At 38.5% G+C, this 17,886-nt stretch overlaps 1 protein-coding gene across 3 annotated transcripts in view; it reads left to right on the top strand.

The window, feature by feature from the left end:
* CRIM1 (cysteine rich transmembrane BMP regulator 1) overlaps window positions 1-17,886 on the top strand; it is a 203,502-nt gene that overhangs the window by 105,823 nt on the left and 79,793 nt on the right. For all 3 annotated transcript variants that reach the window (XM_030034489.2, XM_030034490.2, XM_030034491.2), the window contains one exon: window positions 13,190-13,311. In XM_030034489.2, the coding sequence (XP_029890349.1) occupies window positions 13,190-13,311 (122 nt within the window). The remainder of the gene's footprint in view (window positions 1-13,189; window positions 13,312-17,886) is intronic.

Genomic DNA, 17,886 nt, shown 5'->3' with positions numbered 1-17,886 from the left:
AGTTCTTAAATACTTACTCATTTTCTTGAGCTGTATAAAAATGTAATACTTTGATGTAGTAGCAAATAATTTATTTACCCAAGGTTTATGTTAAGCTATATTTGGATAGAAATTGAATACAACTTAGAACAGTACAAAACCAGATTTTTATTGTCATATTTAATTAAGAAAACTACATTTCAAGGGATGAAATAGTAGGGAAAAGAGTAAATTTACAAAAACATGCTTCCCTTTCAGAATAATCTGTTAAATTAAGAAAACACTCTTTTGTATCTGTCCTGTACTAAAATATTTTTACCATGAGTGTGCTTCATTTAGCAGTTCTAAAGACATTAAGGAATTGTAGCAGTTTATATTACAGAGTCTCTAAATTTTGTATACCATTACTGAATTGGTTTTGATTCCAAAGGAAGAAATTACCTGTTCTATTATTTGTAGTCTTTTGTTTCTAATAGAACTTTTTGCTGTCTTAGGCAGAATATAGATGCCACTTGAAAAATTCATCATTAGCAGTTTCACTTTTTCAGAAGACTTATAGATATCCGTTAAGTCAACTATGCTGTCCTTTCATGTTAGTGAACTGAAACAGAGGTCCTGTGGCAGCTGTTTATGCAAAAAATCACATGCCTTCAGAGGTCATTTAAATTTATTTATTATTTTGTTATCCTTCTAGATTACTTTGCCTAGTAAGCAATTGTTTTTAATGTACTTTATCCCCTTTTATGACACTTGGACCTGTTGTCATTGTATGATCTGTTGTGTCCACAACCTGTCAGGGGGTTAGACCTACCAGCCGATATTCTGTAGTTCATGTTACAACAGTGTCTAGGGAATCCTAGTGGCAGCTACACATAAGCCAGCACAGTTCTTTTCTTCTCATTTTATGGCAGGCACCAGAATCATAATTGGGAAGTCTATAGTTGTAAGCTCTCTTTTAAGCTATTACCAATTTATATTTGCATTATATTTGAGAGTACCCATACCCAGCTAGTTGGATAATGTTTTTCTTCCAATACCATCTGTAGAGGTGGCCTTTGAGTCCCTGATTACCTTTGCATCTGTCCTACTCAATAGGAGGGGTAGTGTACACCCTTTCTGTTCATTGTTCTTAGCTGCTTGGCTGGGCCAGATCTTTTCTGCGTCGTTCCTTATCAAAATATGACATGATTCTTGCATGTTTGTCTAGATTCTTTTCTTAGGTCTTCCTATATTTGGAAAGCCTTAATTCTATGATATATTGTTTGGGTGTTCAGTGCAGGATTCACCACTTCTTTTTTCCCAACCTTCTTTACAGGGCAGTCATGATTTCCCAGGAGGTACAATTTTTTCTTTTCCCCCCCTGTACCAGTCACCTCTCCTAAGCAATTTTTGCTGGTACAGAGGTCTCCCTTGTATTTGTTCTAGAATTTTAGATCCTTCTCCTCCACCCACCTCATCCTCAAGAAATGGTATCCCAGAGAAAATGGTTGTGGATCCCATTTTTTGTTAAAGGAAAGTTTAGCTGGAACTGGTAAGACCAAATACAAATCCAAGCACCTGTATCTTCCTGAGATTTCTATTCAGGGCTTGACTTCTAGTAACCTGGGTAGCTGGACCAGAGATCTAACAAAAGCATGTTAAGGGTTCTGCAGAAGCTTTACTATTCCTTCAGTTCTTTCATCAGCATCTTAGAAACTCTGGTTTCTAGGTGTCATGGCCAACTTCCTCAAGTTGTTCCTCCTGTAGTCTAACTCTAGTAGACCACCTGGCCATCTCAAGTATATCTGTACCATCCAGTACCATGGTGTAACACTTGGTGTTGAATTGGAGACTCTGTTCCTTACTGAAGAGGTGGGTTTTGTATTGAAGGAAAGGTCTACATTGATGCTAGTTGAACCCATCCCACGTCAAGCTCAGGCTCGTAATAGGGTTTTGTTTGTTTTAACAGTTGATGAAAAGACTAAATAGAACACTGCAATTTTGTGAAGTTTCATAATATCTGGAAATAAGTGTTTAGGCATTTTCATGTGTTTTAGTCTTTAAAGAGAAATCCTCAAAATTTAGTAAACAGCAAATAGTTTTCCCATGAAAACCATTTTTCTTCATTCGGGTCTGCTAAGTGAGAAAGTGGTATTCAGTCCTGTTTACAGACTGCACTGTACTGAATATCCACAAAGAGCAAGGATAAAAGGGCACTTGCGTGACCTTTATAGGTGACCCACGCTCCATGTCCATCTTCTTCATGTTGCTCTTCCAGGAGATATAATGAATTGCTGAATTCAAAGTTCAGGCAGTCCCCTTCTTCCTGCTTTACTATAGCTGCCTCAGCAATTCCTAGATGTTCTCAGTGTGATGATAGTTATTGTTGCCTTGGCATCCAGCCTCACGATGTGGGTTGTTCTGGCAAGTAACCATATTTTCCTGAAGTCCACAAATGAGAAAAAGATAAGTTTTTTGGGTTCGGGGGTTTGGTTTGGTTTTGTTTTGTTTTTAAAGCCATCTCAATAAAACTTGGAACAGAAGCTCTTAAAACACAAGCATTTCTGGAGCCTGATTGCTGACTTCTGACTGTCAGAGACCTCTAACAAAGAGAGGAAACATGAGAATGTTTTCAGAATAAATAGCAAGTAAACCTTCTGCAGCAGAAGCTGTAAGATGTCGTAAATATAGGGGTCCCTGCTTGCATCTTTTATAAGATCAGCTTTTTGCACCTGTATTGTACAAGTTAAAAATACACATCCATGCTCTTCCACCAACTCCTAGGGAGTATTGAATTGCAAAACCTTTCAAGACAATGCTACCTAAAGGAAGGAGCACATTACCCATAAGCAAAAAACCCTAGCATTTGGACAGGGGGAGGAAGTGTTGATCATAGTTATGTAAGCACCTTCCTTTTTTTATGTATGAGTTTTTATGGAAAAGTATATGTAGTACTTTAATCTGACCATGTGCTGTGTTAATGGTATATTTACTCCTTCGTTGTTAAGAAGAAATTTTAACTCAGATAAATGAAATTAACTCTTAATTGTATCTACTTTTAGATGGTGTTTTATGCTTGGAAGTAGTATGAGATTGTAATGTCTATAGAATTTGGGTTTGTTTTCATTCTTGACAAGCAAGCTGGTGTTTGAACTCTTTCAATTTATAATAAGCTGGTAAACATATCTTTCTGTTAGAAATTTTTGGGTTTGGTTGTCAATCTAAGAATTAGCGTATACCTTGATCACTCTGAATGTTGCTCTCCCTCCTCCCTGCAAGACTTTCCACTCTATTTTGTTCCATTTCTTCTACTTAATCAGCTCTTAACTTGTTTGGAAATTGTATAGGTGATTTAGCTCAGAATAATTTCTGATTAGAACAGGCAATTTTCTGTTTCTATCACAGAGATCAGTAATGTCTTTGATAGTTGTCTTCAAACTCACAACTGCACAGATGCCTAGGGAGACCCACATACATAATAAAGCAATAAAATTATCCCTTGGATGCTTGCATTTTAGAAGGGAAATAGACATGAGAATTTCCCAGCAGTTTCCAACTGTACTCGGAGCAGATGATATTATTAATATTACTGAGGTTATATCAAAAGATTTTGAAGTTGTGTTTCCTCTAGAAAATAGCAGGAAACGTTGTGTTAGACTTCAGCAGCCACAAATTGCTGTTTCCTTTTTTCCTTCTTAAATTATTTAATATTTAAAAAGTGGAACTGAAGGTTATGGACTGTTTTAAAATAGTAAGTAGTTTCTCACTACTCTTCCTTAAAATGTCATTGGTGGAATTACAAGAATCTTGTTTCTAGGAAAGGGTTACAGTTCTTACATACATGGTTCCTACTACCTGGAAAAGGTCTCACTAATTGAATGGAGTTGTTTCGTTTCAGAAACACTGGGATTTTGGAACAATCTTCTGGCCTCATTTTTAAATTTAGTCCATAATGGAATAAATTCAGAAGCTAAATGATTATGTAATGGTTTGCCACATTTTTAGGAAGGTCATGTTTGCCCCTTCTGGACAGTTTGCTTTCTAGCACGTCTCATATGAAAACAGCATGGAACAGTTCTCAGAGTCTTAGTCAATTTATCCAAGGCATGGCTGGAGCTCCAAGGCACGGCTGGAGCTGAACTTGGCAAGGAATGCAACAAATAGTAAGAAGGGCTTCTACAAGTGTGTCAGCTAGAAAAGGAAGGTCAAAGAAAGCGTACCCCTGCAATGAACACAATTGGCAAACTGGTAACAACGGACGAGAAGGCTGAGGTACTCAACAAATTTTTTGCCTCAGTCTTCACTGGCAACCTTTCAAGTGGATGGATCGCAAGGCAGAGACTGGGGGAGCAAAGTCCCCTCCCACTGTAAGAGAAGATCAAGTTCATGACCACCTGAGGAACCTGAACATACATAAGTCTATGGCACCTGACGAGGTGCATCCCAGAGTCCTGACGGAATTGGCTGAGGTAGTTGCCAAGCCACTCTCCATGACACTTGAAAAGTCATGACAGTCAGGTGAAGTCCCTGGTGACCAGAATAAAGGGAAGCATTGCACCCATTTTTTAAAAGGGTAGAAAGGAGGACCCTGGGAACTACTGACCTGTCAGCCTCACCTCTGTGTCTGGGAATATCATGGAACAGATCCTCCTAGAAGCTATGCTAAGGCACATGGAGGACAGGGGTGTTGAGACAGCCAGCATGGCTTCACCAAGGACAAGTCCTGCCTGACCAACCTGGTGGCCTTCTGTGATGGAGTGACTACATCAGTGGACAAGGGAAGAGCTACGGATGTTGTCTATCTGGACTTCTGTAAGGCCTTTGACACAGTGCCCCACAACATCCTTCTCTAAATTGGAGAGATACAGGTTTGATGGGTGGACTGTTTGGTGGATGAGGAATTGTTTGGATGGTCACATCCAGAGGGTAGTGGTCAATGGCTCCATGTCTAGATGGAGATTGGTGACAAGTAGTGTCCCTCAGCGGTCCTTATAGGCACCAGTATTGTTTAATACCTTCATCAATGACATAGTGGGATCGAGCGCACCCTCAGCATGTTTGCAGATGACACCAAGCTGAGTGGTGCGGTTGACATGCCTGAGGGATGGGATGCCATCCAGAGGGACCTGGACAAGCTCGAAACGTGGGCCCATGTAAATTTCATGAAGTTCAACAAGGCCAAGTGCAAGGTCTTGCACCTGGCTCAGCACAACCCCCAGTATAAATATAGACTGGGGGATAAAAGGATTGAGAGTAGCCCTGAGGAGAAGGACTTGGGGATACTGGTGGATGAAAAGCTGGACATGAGCTGGCAATGTGCTTTCGCAGCCCAGAAGGCCAACACTATCCCAGGCTGCATCAAAAGCAGCATGGCCAGCAGGTCGAGTGGGGTGATTCTGTCCCTCTACTCTGCTCTGGTGAGTCCCCACCTGCAGTACTGCGTCCAGCTCTGGGGCCCTCAGCACAGGAAGGACATGGACCTGTTGGAGTGGGTCCACAGGAGGGCCGTGAAGGTGATCAAAGGGCTGGAGCACCTCCCCAATGAGGACAGGCTGAGAGAGTTGGTGTTGTTCAGCCTGGAGAAGAGAAGGTTCTAGGGAGACCTTATTGCAACCTTTCAGTACTTAAAGGAGTCCTATAAGAAACATGGGGCCAAACTTTTTAGCAGGGCCTGTTGCGACAGGACAAGGTGTAATGGTTTTAAACTAAAAGAGGGTAGGTTTAGACTAGATATAAGGAAGAAATTTGTTAGAATGAGGGTGGTGAAACATTGGAGCAGGTTGCCCAGAGAGGTGGTAGATGCCCCATCCCTGGAAATATTCAAGGTCAGATTGGATGGGGTTCTGAGCAACCTGATCTGGTTGAAGATGTCCCTGCTTATTGCAGGGGGGGTTGGACTAGATGGCCTTTGAAGTTCCCTTCCAACCCAAACTATTCTGTGATTCTATGATTATCCTTCCTAAACTTGTACAGGGGTGTGAGAAAGGTGTTTAATACCATGAATGGCATGGAAAAGCTAAATATAGCATAATTATTGGGGTTTTTTTCTTTCAAAGAAGAAACAGTGGACATCCAATTAAACAATCAGATAAAATTAAACAACAATATGTTTGGGGGAGGTTGGTGGAGGTTTTTGCTTGTTTTTTTGTTGTTGGTTTGGGGGTTTTTTGGTTTCCTTATGGCAAAGCCATCCCTCATGGCTTAGTTTGAGGGAGATATGTCATTCAGGGTAAGAAAGTTTGTAGTTACAGGAATACTGAAGTTAGTGAATTACATATAAAACTATTATTTGTAAGTGATTTTTTTTGACCTGAAGTTTTTAGGAATTGTGTTTCATTTGTAAGAGGATCAGATATTTATAATTCCTCATTAAAAAGTAGTGAAATAAGAAAAGAAATAGATTCTTATAATATCAGATAACTAACATTTGTATAACATCTTAAGTAATGTCTTATCTTTGGTTTTGAAATGTTTGTTATATTATGAAGAGTGAGGCTGATAAACCTAAGGAAAGAGTAACTGAGGTACATAGTGGTAAAAACAGATCTTCAACAGAAATATAAGCTGGTATAGCAAAATATGAGAAAAATGCAGGGTTAGATATAATGGTTTATATTGTATTTTATTTCACATACTGATGAATTCAAAAGGGTCTGTACATATATCAGTGTACTTGAAAAAGTCAGTACGCTTGGCCTGTTGTTGTATGCCTGCTGGTTCCATGGCATGACTATTTTGTGACTGTCCTCTTTTCCCATCTCATCCCTCTGGGAAAAAGACCAGTTCAAAGGATGAAATCAAGTCTTTTAGTCAAATGAACTCTTTGGATTCTAATAAGCCTTGGAAAGATGATAATCTATTTGATGAGAATGCTGATTTTATGACTTTTTCCCTTGCTTAGCATCTGTTTGCTATTCCCTAACACAATAATATGTAAAAGATGCACAAAACCCATTCCCTTTCCTTTAATCAATGTATCTTTGATTAAAAGCTGGATAGTTGTCTTTTGTAATATTAAATGTTCCCTGCGTATAAAGATTACTATAATCATGGAAAAATGCACTAATATATTGGGTATCTGTTTGTAACAATATCCAGAATTTTAGAAAGGAATTCTTACTTGGGAGCACACTAGCTTTGATTTCTTGATAAGTAAACACCCTGGAGAATTAAAATAGGAAGAACTTCCATGTGAGTCAGTTCATACAGAAGTGATGCAAAACTTTTGAGCATTTGGAAATGGTCTGATAATTGTTACATGCAGCTTCCACAGTTGTTCTGCTATCTCTTTCTACAGGTTTATTATTGATCTCCAGAATAAAATACTAAAAGCTTTCCAGGAAAAAGGAATATTTTCATTACTGACTTGCTTAATCATATCTTTAAAACTGAAAATGCAAAATGCATGAAACAGTAGCCCTGAACTTGTGGGTGAAAACTCTCCATTCTGTATGTCTGAAGATTTAGGAAAATTCTAGCCAAACGTCTTAGATGGAGGTGTCCCAACGGCTTTGTCTTTGTTGGCAGTGTCGCTTTCTGTGTAGGACTGGAATTTATCTTTTCTTAAGACTAGCATTTGGTTGATTCCTTAAGCTGTAGCTTAACCGGTTTAAAACTCATCATCTTGCCTACTTAGCTTACATCGTGGTTTCAAGTGTTTCACTGTTCAAGTGGCTTAACTGATTTAATGACTATGTTAATATTTCACTTTGCTGTATTGTCATCTCTTATACCCTGTGCTTGATGGTAGAGAGGGTCTTGCATTTAATCTCTTTTCCTTGCCCCTAGTTCATCAAGCTTTGATAATGCTGGGAGTTCTATTCTGAAGATTCCTTGTTTTACAGTTCCTGAAGTGTTTGTATTATTAATGGATCTGTGGGAGTTTACTACATTTAGGTAACATAAGTGCTAATAACGTTGATGCAAATTGTATTAGATTCCTGCAAGGAAAAAAAGGAGGACTGTGATAATATCTCCACAGGAATGTGATATATGTTTCAGGAATGCTTTTCAGTAGTCTTAATTCTCTAGACTTAATTTTGTTTTGATCCTCAAAATAAATATCCCTCTCCTCAACACATCCCCGCCCCAACCTTCCCATTCACTGGGACTAAATCTTTCTTCCAGAGTGCCCGTTCTCATTTTCATAGCCATTATGCCTTGTGCCTGGAGAACTCTTTTGATCCTGCCATCAAAACAGCTTTTCTGAGGCTAAGCAAGCCCTTCTCTCTTTTCATCTGTTTCAATAGCAGAAGTAAATGAACCACGATAATTAGATTTTAAATAAAAATTGTCATTTACAACTATTCCATTTGATTTTTAAATTTTTTTTCCTTCTTCCTTTTTGTACTTTTGGTGACATAAAGGAAAAAGGAAAATGATGATATAAAGGAAAAAAAAAAGGAAAAAAAACCCTCAAACATAAAAGAAACAAGTAATGGAATTATTTCTGTTTTGAAGAACTTAAAAACTGAAAGTAAAAATCAGGCCATTTATATTACTGAAGCAGTTACCTTCCTCAGTCTGTACAGCATTAGTTAATGAACATCATCTTGTTTCTGGTTCTTTATATACTGAAGCTTCCCTTTCTCAGTTGTTGAAATTTCTAGGATTGTTGTTATTACTTTTTTTTCTTTTTTTAACCTGTAGAACTGGAGACAATTCGTTTTACCAGTCAGATTGATTCTGTATTTTCAAAATTTCAGTACAGCTGACTTCTTACTTGGGATTCTTGGTTCCTTCCAGGCAATCCCACCACCTTTTCAGGCTGCAGTCCATGAAGTCTCTTGCATGACTGTTTGATTCCCTTTTTTTTCTTTCTGGGCCATCTTAGGGGACATTGTACTCTCTTACAGGACTGTTCTTCCTTGTTAAAAGAACATGTTCTTCTTGACTTGCCTTGAGTGCTCTTATGGTACAACATCCCAAGAGACGTGTTTCTTTAGAGCCTTTATTAATAAGGGGGGGGGGGGGGGGTGGAGCGGGCACAGATACTGAGTGCCAGCTTCTTGGTACCTCAAGTACTGACCTGCCACCATGCTATTTGATGTTGCAGTGGTGTCTCTGCAGGCTGTGTAAAGAGAGAAGGTAACGTGTAAAGTTGTCTCTTCTTTCAGAAGGTTTCCTTGTAGTAACTTCTGCTGTGTCTGTTTTCCTTAGGCAAGTTATAGTTATAGAGGGAGTAGCTCATAAGCAACATTCTACCTTACTGATCAGCAGTCTGAACAGCTAAATTTTATAGAAATTATTTTGAGAGGGACCATGGCCTCTATCAACAGGCTTATCACTGTCTGGCCTGCTAAACTTCTTCAAACCCAAGGCTCAATACCAAGGCTAAGATACACACACCCTGCAGGTAGATAGCTGCCTGTGATAGAGCACAGAGCCGGACTACTCTTCCATCTGTTCTTCTGCTCCAAAAGGTGCTTCAGAAAAATCAAGTACTATAAAACTCATTTTGCTCTCTTACTGAGAATGGGATCACTTATTCCAGATTTCCAGATGTTGTTGTTTTGGCAGTGTGACAGCCATGCTTGGCTACCAGAATTCCTTGGGTTTCTTCCTGAAAGACTTCTGTCTCCAAAACAATGTTTTCCATGCTAATAGCTTGGATGATGGTCAAAGGCTTTCCTAGCACAGCTGGCTGAAAAGAATGCAGACTATTTAAAAGTCCATCTGAGACCATTTGCTACTTTGACATTCTCCTATGCATGGATTGGTTTTTAACCAAATGGGAAGTCAATTTATAAAATTTTGGACGGTGGGGTTTTGTTTGCTTACACTGTGAATGAGTATGTGAAGCTTTGATTACTCTGAATGGGAGGGATTCTTTTCTGCAGAAAGGAATATTGGCTCCCACCAGTCTTTTAAACATCTTTTTCAGCCCTTTTTCTGGAAGATTGTCCTATCTTAAGTTATTTAATCTGGCGATTCATATTTTTTTATTGTCTGGTTTTGTGTTTTGTTGTGGTTTTTTTGGTTTTGGGTTTTGGGGTTTTTTTAAGCAGTTGATTGGGAAGAATATGAGAGGGCAGAAGTACAAGTTACTAATCTAATTATTTAATATTCTCCTGCAACTCAAATCATCAGTGATAACGAATGTGAGGCAAAGAATACAGAAGATACAGGCATGTCTGAAAAACCGTATTGTGAAGGCGATAAAACTAAGAATGGTAATTTCAGCTCATGAGAATTGGATAATCAAGGTCCACAACTGTATTTCCATCACATGTGCCATTTTCTGTGTGAAAGACTTGTGAATTTTTAGGAAGTTTGATCTACCTATTTTCCCAGAGGTTATCGGGATGTTGAATATAGGGTGGTTGAAGTGAAACCTGGTATTTTTATCTAGGCTTTTAATACTGCTTTCAGATTGTGTCTGTACTTTTTTTTTTTATTGTGGTGGGTTGACCCTGGCTGGACACCAGGTGCCCACCAAAGCTGTTCTATCACTCCCCTCCTCAGCTGGACAGGGGAGAGAAAATATAACAAAAGGCTCGTGTGTCGAGATCAGGACAGAGAGAGATCTCTCGCCAATTACTATCATGGGCAAAACAGACTTGACTTGGGGAAAAATTAATTTAATTTATTACCAGTCAAATCAGAGTGGGATAATGAGAAATAAATCTTACAACACTTTCCTTCCACCCCTCCCTTCTTCCCGGGCACAGCTTCACTCCCAAATTCCCTACTGACCCCCAACCCCCAGCAGCACAGGGGGACGGGGAATGGGGGTTGGGGTCAGTTCATCACACGTTTTCTTTGCTGCTCCTTCTGCCTCAGGGGCAGGACTCCTCACACTCCTCCCCTGCTCCAGTGTGGGGTCCCTCCCATGGGAGACAGTCCTCGACAAAATTCTCCAATGTGAGCCCTTCCCACGGGCTGCAGTTCTTCATGAACTGCTCCAGCGTGGGTCCCCTGTGGGGTCACAAGTCCTGCCAGCAAACCTGCTCCAGCGTGGGCTCCTCTCTCCATGGGTCCACAGGTCCTGCCAGGAGCCTGCTCCAGCGCAGGGTTCCCACGGGGTCACAGCCTCCTTCAGGAACCCACCTGCTCCGGCGTGGGGTCCTCCACGGGCTGCAGGTGGATATCTGCTTCACCGTGGACCTCCCTGGGCTGCAGGGGGACAGCCTGCCTCACCGTGGTCTTCCCCACAGGCTGCAGGGGAATCTCTGCTCCGGCACCTGGAGCACCTCCTCCCCCTCCTTCTTCACTGACCTGGGGGTCTGCAGGGCTGTTTCTCTTACATGTTCTCACTCCTCTCTCCAGCTGCAGTTGTGCAGTTTGTTATTTTTTTTTCCCTCCTTCTTAAATGTGTTATCCCAGAGGCACTACCACTGTTGGCTGATGGGCTCAGCCTTTGCCAGCGTCAGGTCCCTCTTGGAGCTGCTGGCATTGGCTCTGTCGGACATAGGGGAAGCTTCTAGCAGCTTCTCGCAGAAGCCACCCCTGTAGCCCCCCCCCCCGCTACCAAAACCTTGCCGTGCAAACCCAATTATTTATATATAAGTTTTAAAAGATTTGTTTTCTTTCATCTTTAGTAATATGTAGGCACTTATTTCTGCGTTTCATTCTTCTCACAAGGGAAAAGCATCTTCCAAAGTCATGTCTGCTAGGTGGGTTAAGGTGCAAATTCCTTGAACCTGACAGTGCTAATTACTCTTTTTTGCTGATTGCTAGAGGTATTCTTTTTTCTCTCCCTGGCCCCCCCCAGTATCTTCCTTTTATTGACTCATTTATTCCCTTATAGTAACATGCTGCTATCATGCAGTCTTTTAAGAATCCTTTTCAGATAGTGTAATAAACGTTTGTGAGATTACTTGACTTGTATTTCTTCTTGCAAACTTCCTTTTGAGTAATACCTTACAGTGGAGAATATAACAATGTTATCTAACACCGAGGTTAAAGGGAGATATATTAAAACCCTGTCTGTTGAGAGGTGGCTCTTCCTCATTCATTGAACACTGGTCTGAGATAAAATGGTTGTTGGGCAATTAAGGAGACATGCATGGTAGAGGAGAACCAAACTTCTTGCTTTTAAGCATAAAGAATAAGCAAATGCATTAAGTACTAATGATGCTTCTTACTAATGGATGGTTTAATGTGGCAGTTGTCTTGTTAACAACTATTTCAAATATTTTAAGTATTCCAAGTGGAGTTCTTATTTTTATTTTTTTAATTCCTAATTACAGGAATTCTGCTGAGTTCTTTTTTTCCTTTTAAAATTCATATGTATTTCTAGTATGTTAAATTAATCTACAAGTTGTTTTTAAAAAAAAAATCTGTGATTTTAAATTGAAAAATGTAAGTGCTATTTCATGAAGTTTCTCAGCTATGATTTTTGCATATTTCTCTTTGTTCCTTTTGTCTTGCATTTTATTGAATCATCGCTGCTTATCCTTACAATGTGCCCGTTGTTCTCGGTAAGAAGTCTGTTAAATGTGAATTTATCAAAGGTCTTAAGTGTTTGACTTTTAAACTATTATGTTAATCATAAAGCAAATAATCTGGAAACATACATGACTATTGTTTATCTACATTTTATGTCTTCCAGTACTTAAGGCTGTTTTCTTAAATAAGCAAATAAGTACTACTTACATGGAGAAAATACTTGGTTTAGAATGATCCAATCTGTAAAACTAACCACAGTATTTAATATACCTAACTTCCCAGCTTCTCATGTAATTGATTGCCCCTCCACAAACTGAGGGCAGCACCATCAAAAACCAAAAGAGAACCTGCAATTATTTTCATTTGGCTTAGATTTAATGATTCTGCATTGTCTTCCTTTCTCTTTAATTATTCCCTATATAAAACTGGGTAGAATATGGTTTCCTAATGAATGGGTGCATTTACTGCTATGAGTGTTTCACCAGTTTTGATTTTTCAGAGAGGGTTGGAGAAGCCTAATTTTGCAAGTCTGGAGAATACAATTATTTTCAAACAATCTGGAACTACAGTTTTCTATGTTTTTACATTTATCACTAGAGAAGTGTTGGTGTTGCACAGTACCACCTTCTTGTTTGCTTGACCAGCAAACAGAGTTTGGATGGTTAAAAAAACCCTTCAGGTTGATAAGCTATCTTGGTCGTTAAGTTAAAAAAGGATGATTCTAAGATATGCAAATACTGGAATTTGTGCTCTAGCTTTCCGCTTTCCTCTTGCTTATTCTTTCCCCTTATACGTGGCCTCATTTATTTATGGAGTTTTCCTTACTGTTCTTTGGTTTCAGATGCGAGTGTCTCTCAGGTTTATGTGGTTTCCCCATGTGCGAGGCAGGCTCCGTTCCTCAGATAGTCTCGCGTGGAGATGGAACACCTGGCAAGTGCTGTGATGTCTTTGAATGTGTCAATGGTACGTGAAGCTTTCTCTTGCACCTGGGGAGAGGATTTTATCTGTCGGGGGGGGATGCTGGGCATTTGGTTATTTTTACTATGTTGTCAAGATCTAAGAAATTATTTTCTTGAGGTTCATTCAGTAAGAAGGAACTGGAAGTTCAGCTGAAGATACTGAAGTGGGAAACTGTAATTTTTAAGTAGTCATGTTTCTTTAATTTCTGAAAAACTTTTCCCTGCGACCCAGGGAATTATAGTTTTAGCAAAACTCTCTCACTGCATGTCTTTCAGGTACTCTTTTAGCAGTAGCAAACACGAGAGTCCGTTTAGAAGTTAAATTTTTGCTAAGCACTGAAACTGCTTGTTGCAGTACCGTAAGCAAAAGCATGCTGTTTAGACTATGAGGTTCACTTTAAGAAACATTTGCAAAGTAATTTTTAACACGAATATACAACTTTTGGAGATTGTGAGTCAGTGTAAGAATGGACTGATTCACATTCTTTGCTTCCCAATGTAAATGTTTAGAAAATGTTTAAAAACCTTGAATTTGTTACACAAGTGACTGTATCTCAGGACTGCTCTATGCTATATCTATAGAACTGCATATATGCTGTATATGGTGAATTGGGAAGAGACTTACATATTTGACTGTTGGTAGGCAGGAGGGGAAGAATATTCTTGAAGGGTTTCACGCTCAGATAATTTCTGAGCATAAAAAGTTGTGTGTTGGTGCAGTATATACTAATTAATATTTATGCAGCAATATTTAATCTTGTTTAGTGGTGCATGTATCATATGTTTGAAATAGCTTTTATTTTACATTCTTCGTTGCATACGCATATATACATAGAGAGAGCGGTGTTGCCGCAGGAGAATGTTTGTGATATTTACATGTAGCAGTATTTTAAATACTCAAATGCTGATTCAGAAATAATGCTTAGTACATATAATGGGATGTTATATATAAAAATAAACTTCTTTCATATGAATAAAAGAATTTGCATCAGGAAGAGTCACAGGTTCTTTAGCTTTCAGATTAATTCTTTCACTATTTGGGATAAGGTTGTAGATACTGTAGAATTAAATGCAACTTACCTAATTTTTGCTTATATACCCCGTTACACTAAAGTAATACTCATCTTCCTTTGTTTCATATTCATGTCATTCTGTGAAAGTATCATTTCTGAATTTGATTTAACTGTGTGGCACACCTCAGTGCAGTGTTTGATTCAGGATTTACTTTAGTACTTTGAGCAAGAAATGAGAAACCAATATCTGATACGATGTCTTTGCTGGTGTGAAACAGTCTCAAAGGTACAAACCACCTTGCTAACATTCCTGTTTCTCTTCAGTCCGCAAGTTATTTGTGGGTACTGCTATCAAAATTGTTGCAGTATATGTCATATCAGGTGTCAGATGGAGCTGTTTATATTGCCCACTTTTTTTGTCATTAGTCATTTTCATATCCTATTTCCAAGGAGGAGTTCATTTTTTCATCTTTAACAGTGTATTTGGACTGTCTTAGCACTGTTGCCCTGTGCATCATTGCCTTGTTGCTCACTGTAACTCACTCCAAAGGTTCAACCTGCTTTTGGGTCAGGTTTTCTTTTTGCCTCTCAGGCTCTCCCATTCCTAATCTTCACCTTAGTAGCCTATGAAGACAGAGTAAATTGGAAGAAAAAATAGGAGTTTTTGAAGGGAAGTTGATGCCACAGAGGGAAACAGAAAGGATAGATTGGAGGAGAACGAAGGTTTGTAGGAAGAGAGACTCTTTTGTATTGTTTATGTCCTTAAAACATCAGGTTTAAAATATTACAGGCCAGTATGAAAATTATTTTTTTTTAGTAAGTTCCTCTTTTAAAAAAAATAATTCTGAGAAACCTGGTCAGAAAAGTTCAATACTTGTGCTTTTTTTTAAAAAGGACATTTGTCTTTATGCTACCTAGTGCTACAATCAGATTTTAAAAAATAATGCTGTATGATGTGACTTGAACGCACTTTAAGAATTTTTAGAAGTGAGAAAATTCCAGGTGCAATTTTTAATGATGCTTCATTTTGGAAAGAGGAAATGGTTATAAGCCTGAAGATGATAACTATTTTTATCAACAAACTGGGAGCAACTGTGAAACTGCTCATGAGTTCTGTACGTAACGTTTGGATTGTGTGACAGATCATTAGTAAAGAGGACAGAATAGTCATAGAACTTGATCTGCATTGCTTTATAATTTGGGTTTTTTCAAGTGCATTTTAGGATGGTTAGGTGGTTCTTACATCAGGGACAAATATTGCAAGCCACACCTCTAAAACCTCTAATTTCCTAGAAAACTAATTCTGACAAGAACTTACTAGATAAATGTCTAGTGCAATGACAAACTGGTAAAAATATATATGTGTGTGTATATATATATATATAAAATCCCTACCATTACATTGTCTAGTGCAATGACAAACTGGTAAATATATATATAAAAATATAAATATATATATATAAAATCCCTACCATTACTTCTGTCAGTTTAAAATGAAGAGGAGGGGAGAATGTTGCTTGTGAGACTGATAGTTGAATATAATAGTTCTGGAGATTATAAAAGGGTCTTGAAATACTAACAAGTGTAGCAGAGGTCTAGTATATATCAGTGACAGATGGAGAAAATATCTTACAGTGAAAGGCTTAGATCAGTTTCTTCACATCATTAAAAAAAATTGCCATCAAAGTAACAAGAGCCAAATCTGTAAGATCTAGGACATGCTGTTCTCAGCAGTGAGGGTGGTTAGCTGTTGGCACAAACTGCCGGGAGGATGCTGAATTCCTTATCTTCATCCTTTCCAATTAGGATTAGATGCCTTTTTAAAGAATATGTTTTAATCAAATGCAAGTTAATGGGTTCATAGGTGGTAAGTGAGGAAGTCATGTAATCAGTGTTACTGAGTTCCATTAGTTCTGTGTTTGAAAACCTCTGAAAACAGGCAGGAAGATAGAATAAAAAGGACGTGCACAGACACATTAGTATAGTTTTCCTGCTGTTGTAACATCTGTTTAATGTTAGAATTAAATAAGGGGGCGAGGAGGGGAAGCAGCCAGGAATAATACTGATCATCTGAGTTACCTTAAAATAAAGGCATCCATTACAAATAAGTGTATGTAGACTGCAAAAAAATCCGGTTTGTGTATTGTGGGGTAACTAAATTGTGTATTTAGGTAACACTAATGATGTGGAGAGTGTCAAAGCAGGCCAGCTTTCTGCAATATTTATTGCAAGTATGTGCTAATGTGGTAGATGCAGAGTTGTGTGTTCAGAGAGGGTGTGGGGAGGCTGCCTTTACTGTATAGGAAAGAGGTCTGCTCTTGTTGCAGAACAGCATTAGCCAATGTTGAGGGTGTAGTTAATGAATAAGGGCAGCAAAATACGTGTTGTGTAGACTCTGCAGTATGTTCTCTTTGTTGTTTGTCAGCATTTTTGGGACAGATCAATCATTCTTTCACAAATATTATTCCTGGATTTAATATAAAACCGACTTAAAAGGTCTATGATATGTCTGTAGATTTTGTGAGGTTATCTTTGTTACCAAAACACACCGTTTCAGACTAGCTTTTAGTTAGTCTGGTTTAGATAAGTGTATTAATCTGAGGTGAGAGAAATTTCTACAATAATTACTCTTTGCAGATCGTGGAGTTGGATTTCCTGTTTGATTGTAGATACAGCAGTAAGTCAATACACTAATCATTGTTTTCATGCTTCAGATTTATATTGGGTAGGTCCTTATGCTTCCCATCATGTGTAATCTGCTGTTTCTCATAGTTCATTATATAATTATATAGACATTATTTATCACCAAAATAACGTTTATTCCTGCTTGGAAATGGTCCTGATATTTTGATTAAATTGGAGCTTGTTGTTAAGTACCTACTGTCTGTGACTGTTCAATCTTTGCATAGGTTGAGCTGCTTTGGGGATTTTTTTTATACAGGAAATAATTTAGAAAGTGCTGAGAACAACTTTCTCATTGGTGACAAGAAAAAAATATATTACAGAGAGCTGATGCTCCTAATAATTCTGTGTGACTTTTTAATCATCATGAATATATGCAGAGATCAGAGTATTTTATGTAAAACTTATACTAACTGGAAACATAAATTTGTGCTTCTTAAAACACTGCTGTGGTTAAAAGAAGTCATCATTACAATTAATGCACAGGTATTACTATCATTAGAATGTGGTTCTTGTCCCAAAGGTGAGTCAATTAAAAAGGTCAATTTTAAGGCATGCGTTGAATCCTTCATTTTGTGGGAAAGCGTCTTTGTAAATAAAACTATTCTGTATTGTTTAAATGGTGGTAGGAATCAAGCCAAAGTTCTCTTCTGATGCAATGCAGTTCCTCTGTCATGATTTATCCAGTATGACTATTTGGGCCATCCCAGAGCATACTCTGCCTGGTCTTTGGATGTCAAAATGATAGCTTGGACAATGATGGCCACAACTTTCTTTTTTCTTGCTCCTTTTTCCTTGTCAGAAGAAAGGTCTTTACTGTTTAATTTGTAAATTAAACCTTGCAGCTCTCTGGAACTGTTGGTAAACACTGATTTACAAGGCAA

Source organism: Aquila chrysaetos, chromosome 13 (assembly GCF_900496995.4).
Source record: "Aquila chrysaetos chrysaetos chromosome 13, bAquChr1.4, whole genome shotgun sequence".
Classification (NCBI taxonomy): Eukaryota; Metazoa; Chordata; class Aves; order Accipitriformes; family Accipitridae; genus Aquila; species Aquila chrysaetos.
Note: the sequence above shows the minus strand (reverse complement) of the source record. Positions and strands in the feature narration are given on the sequence as shown.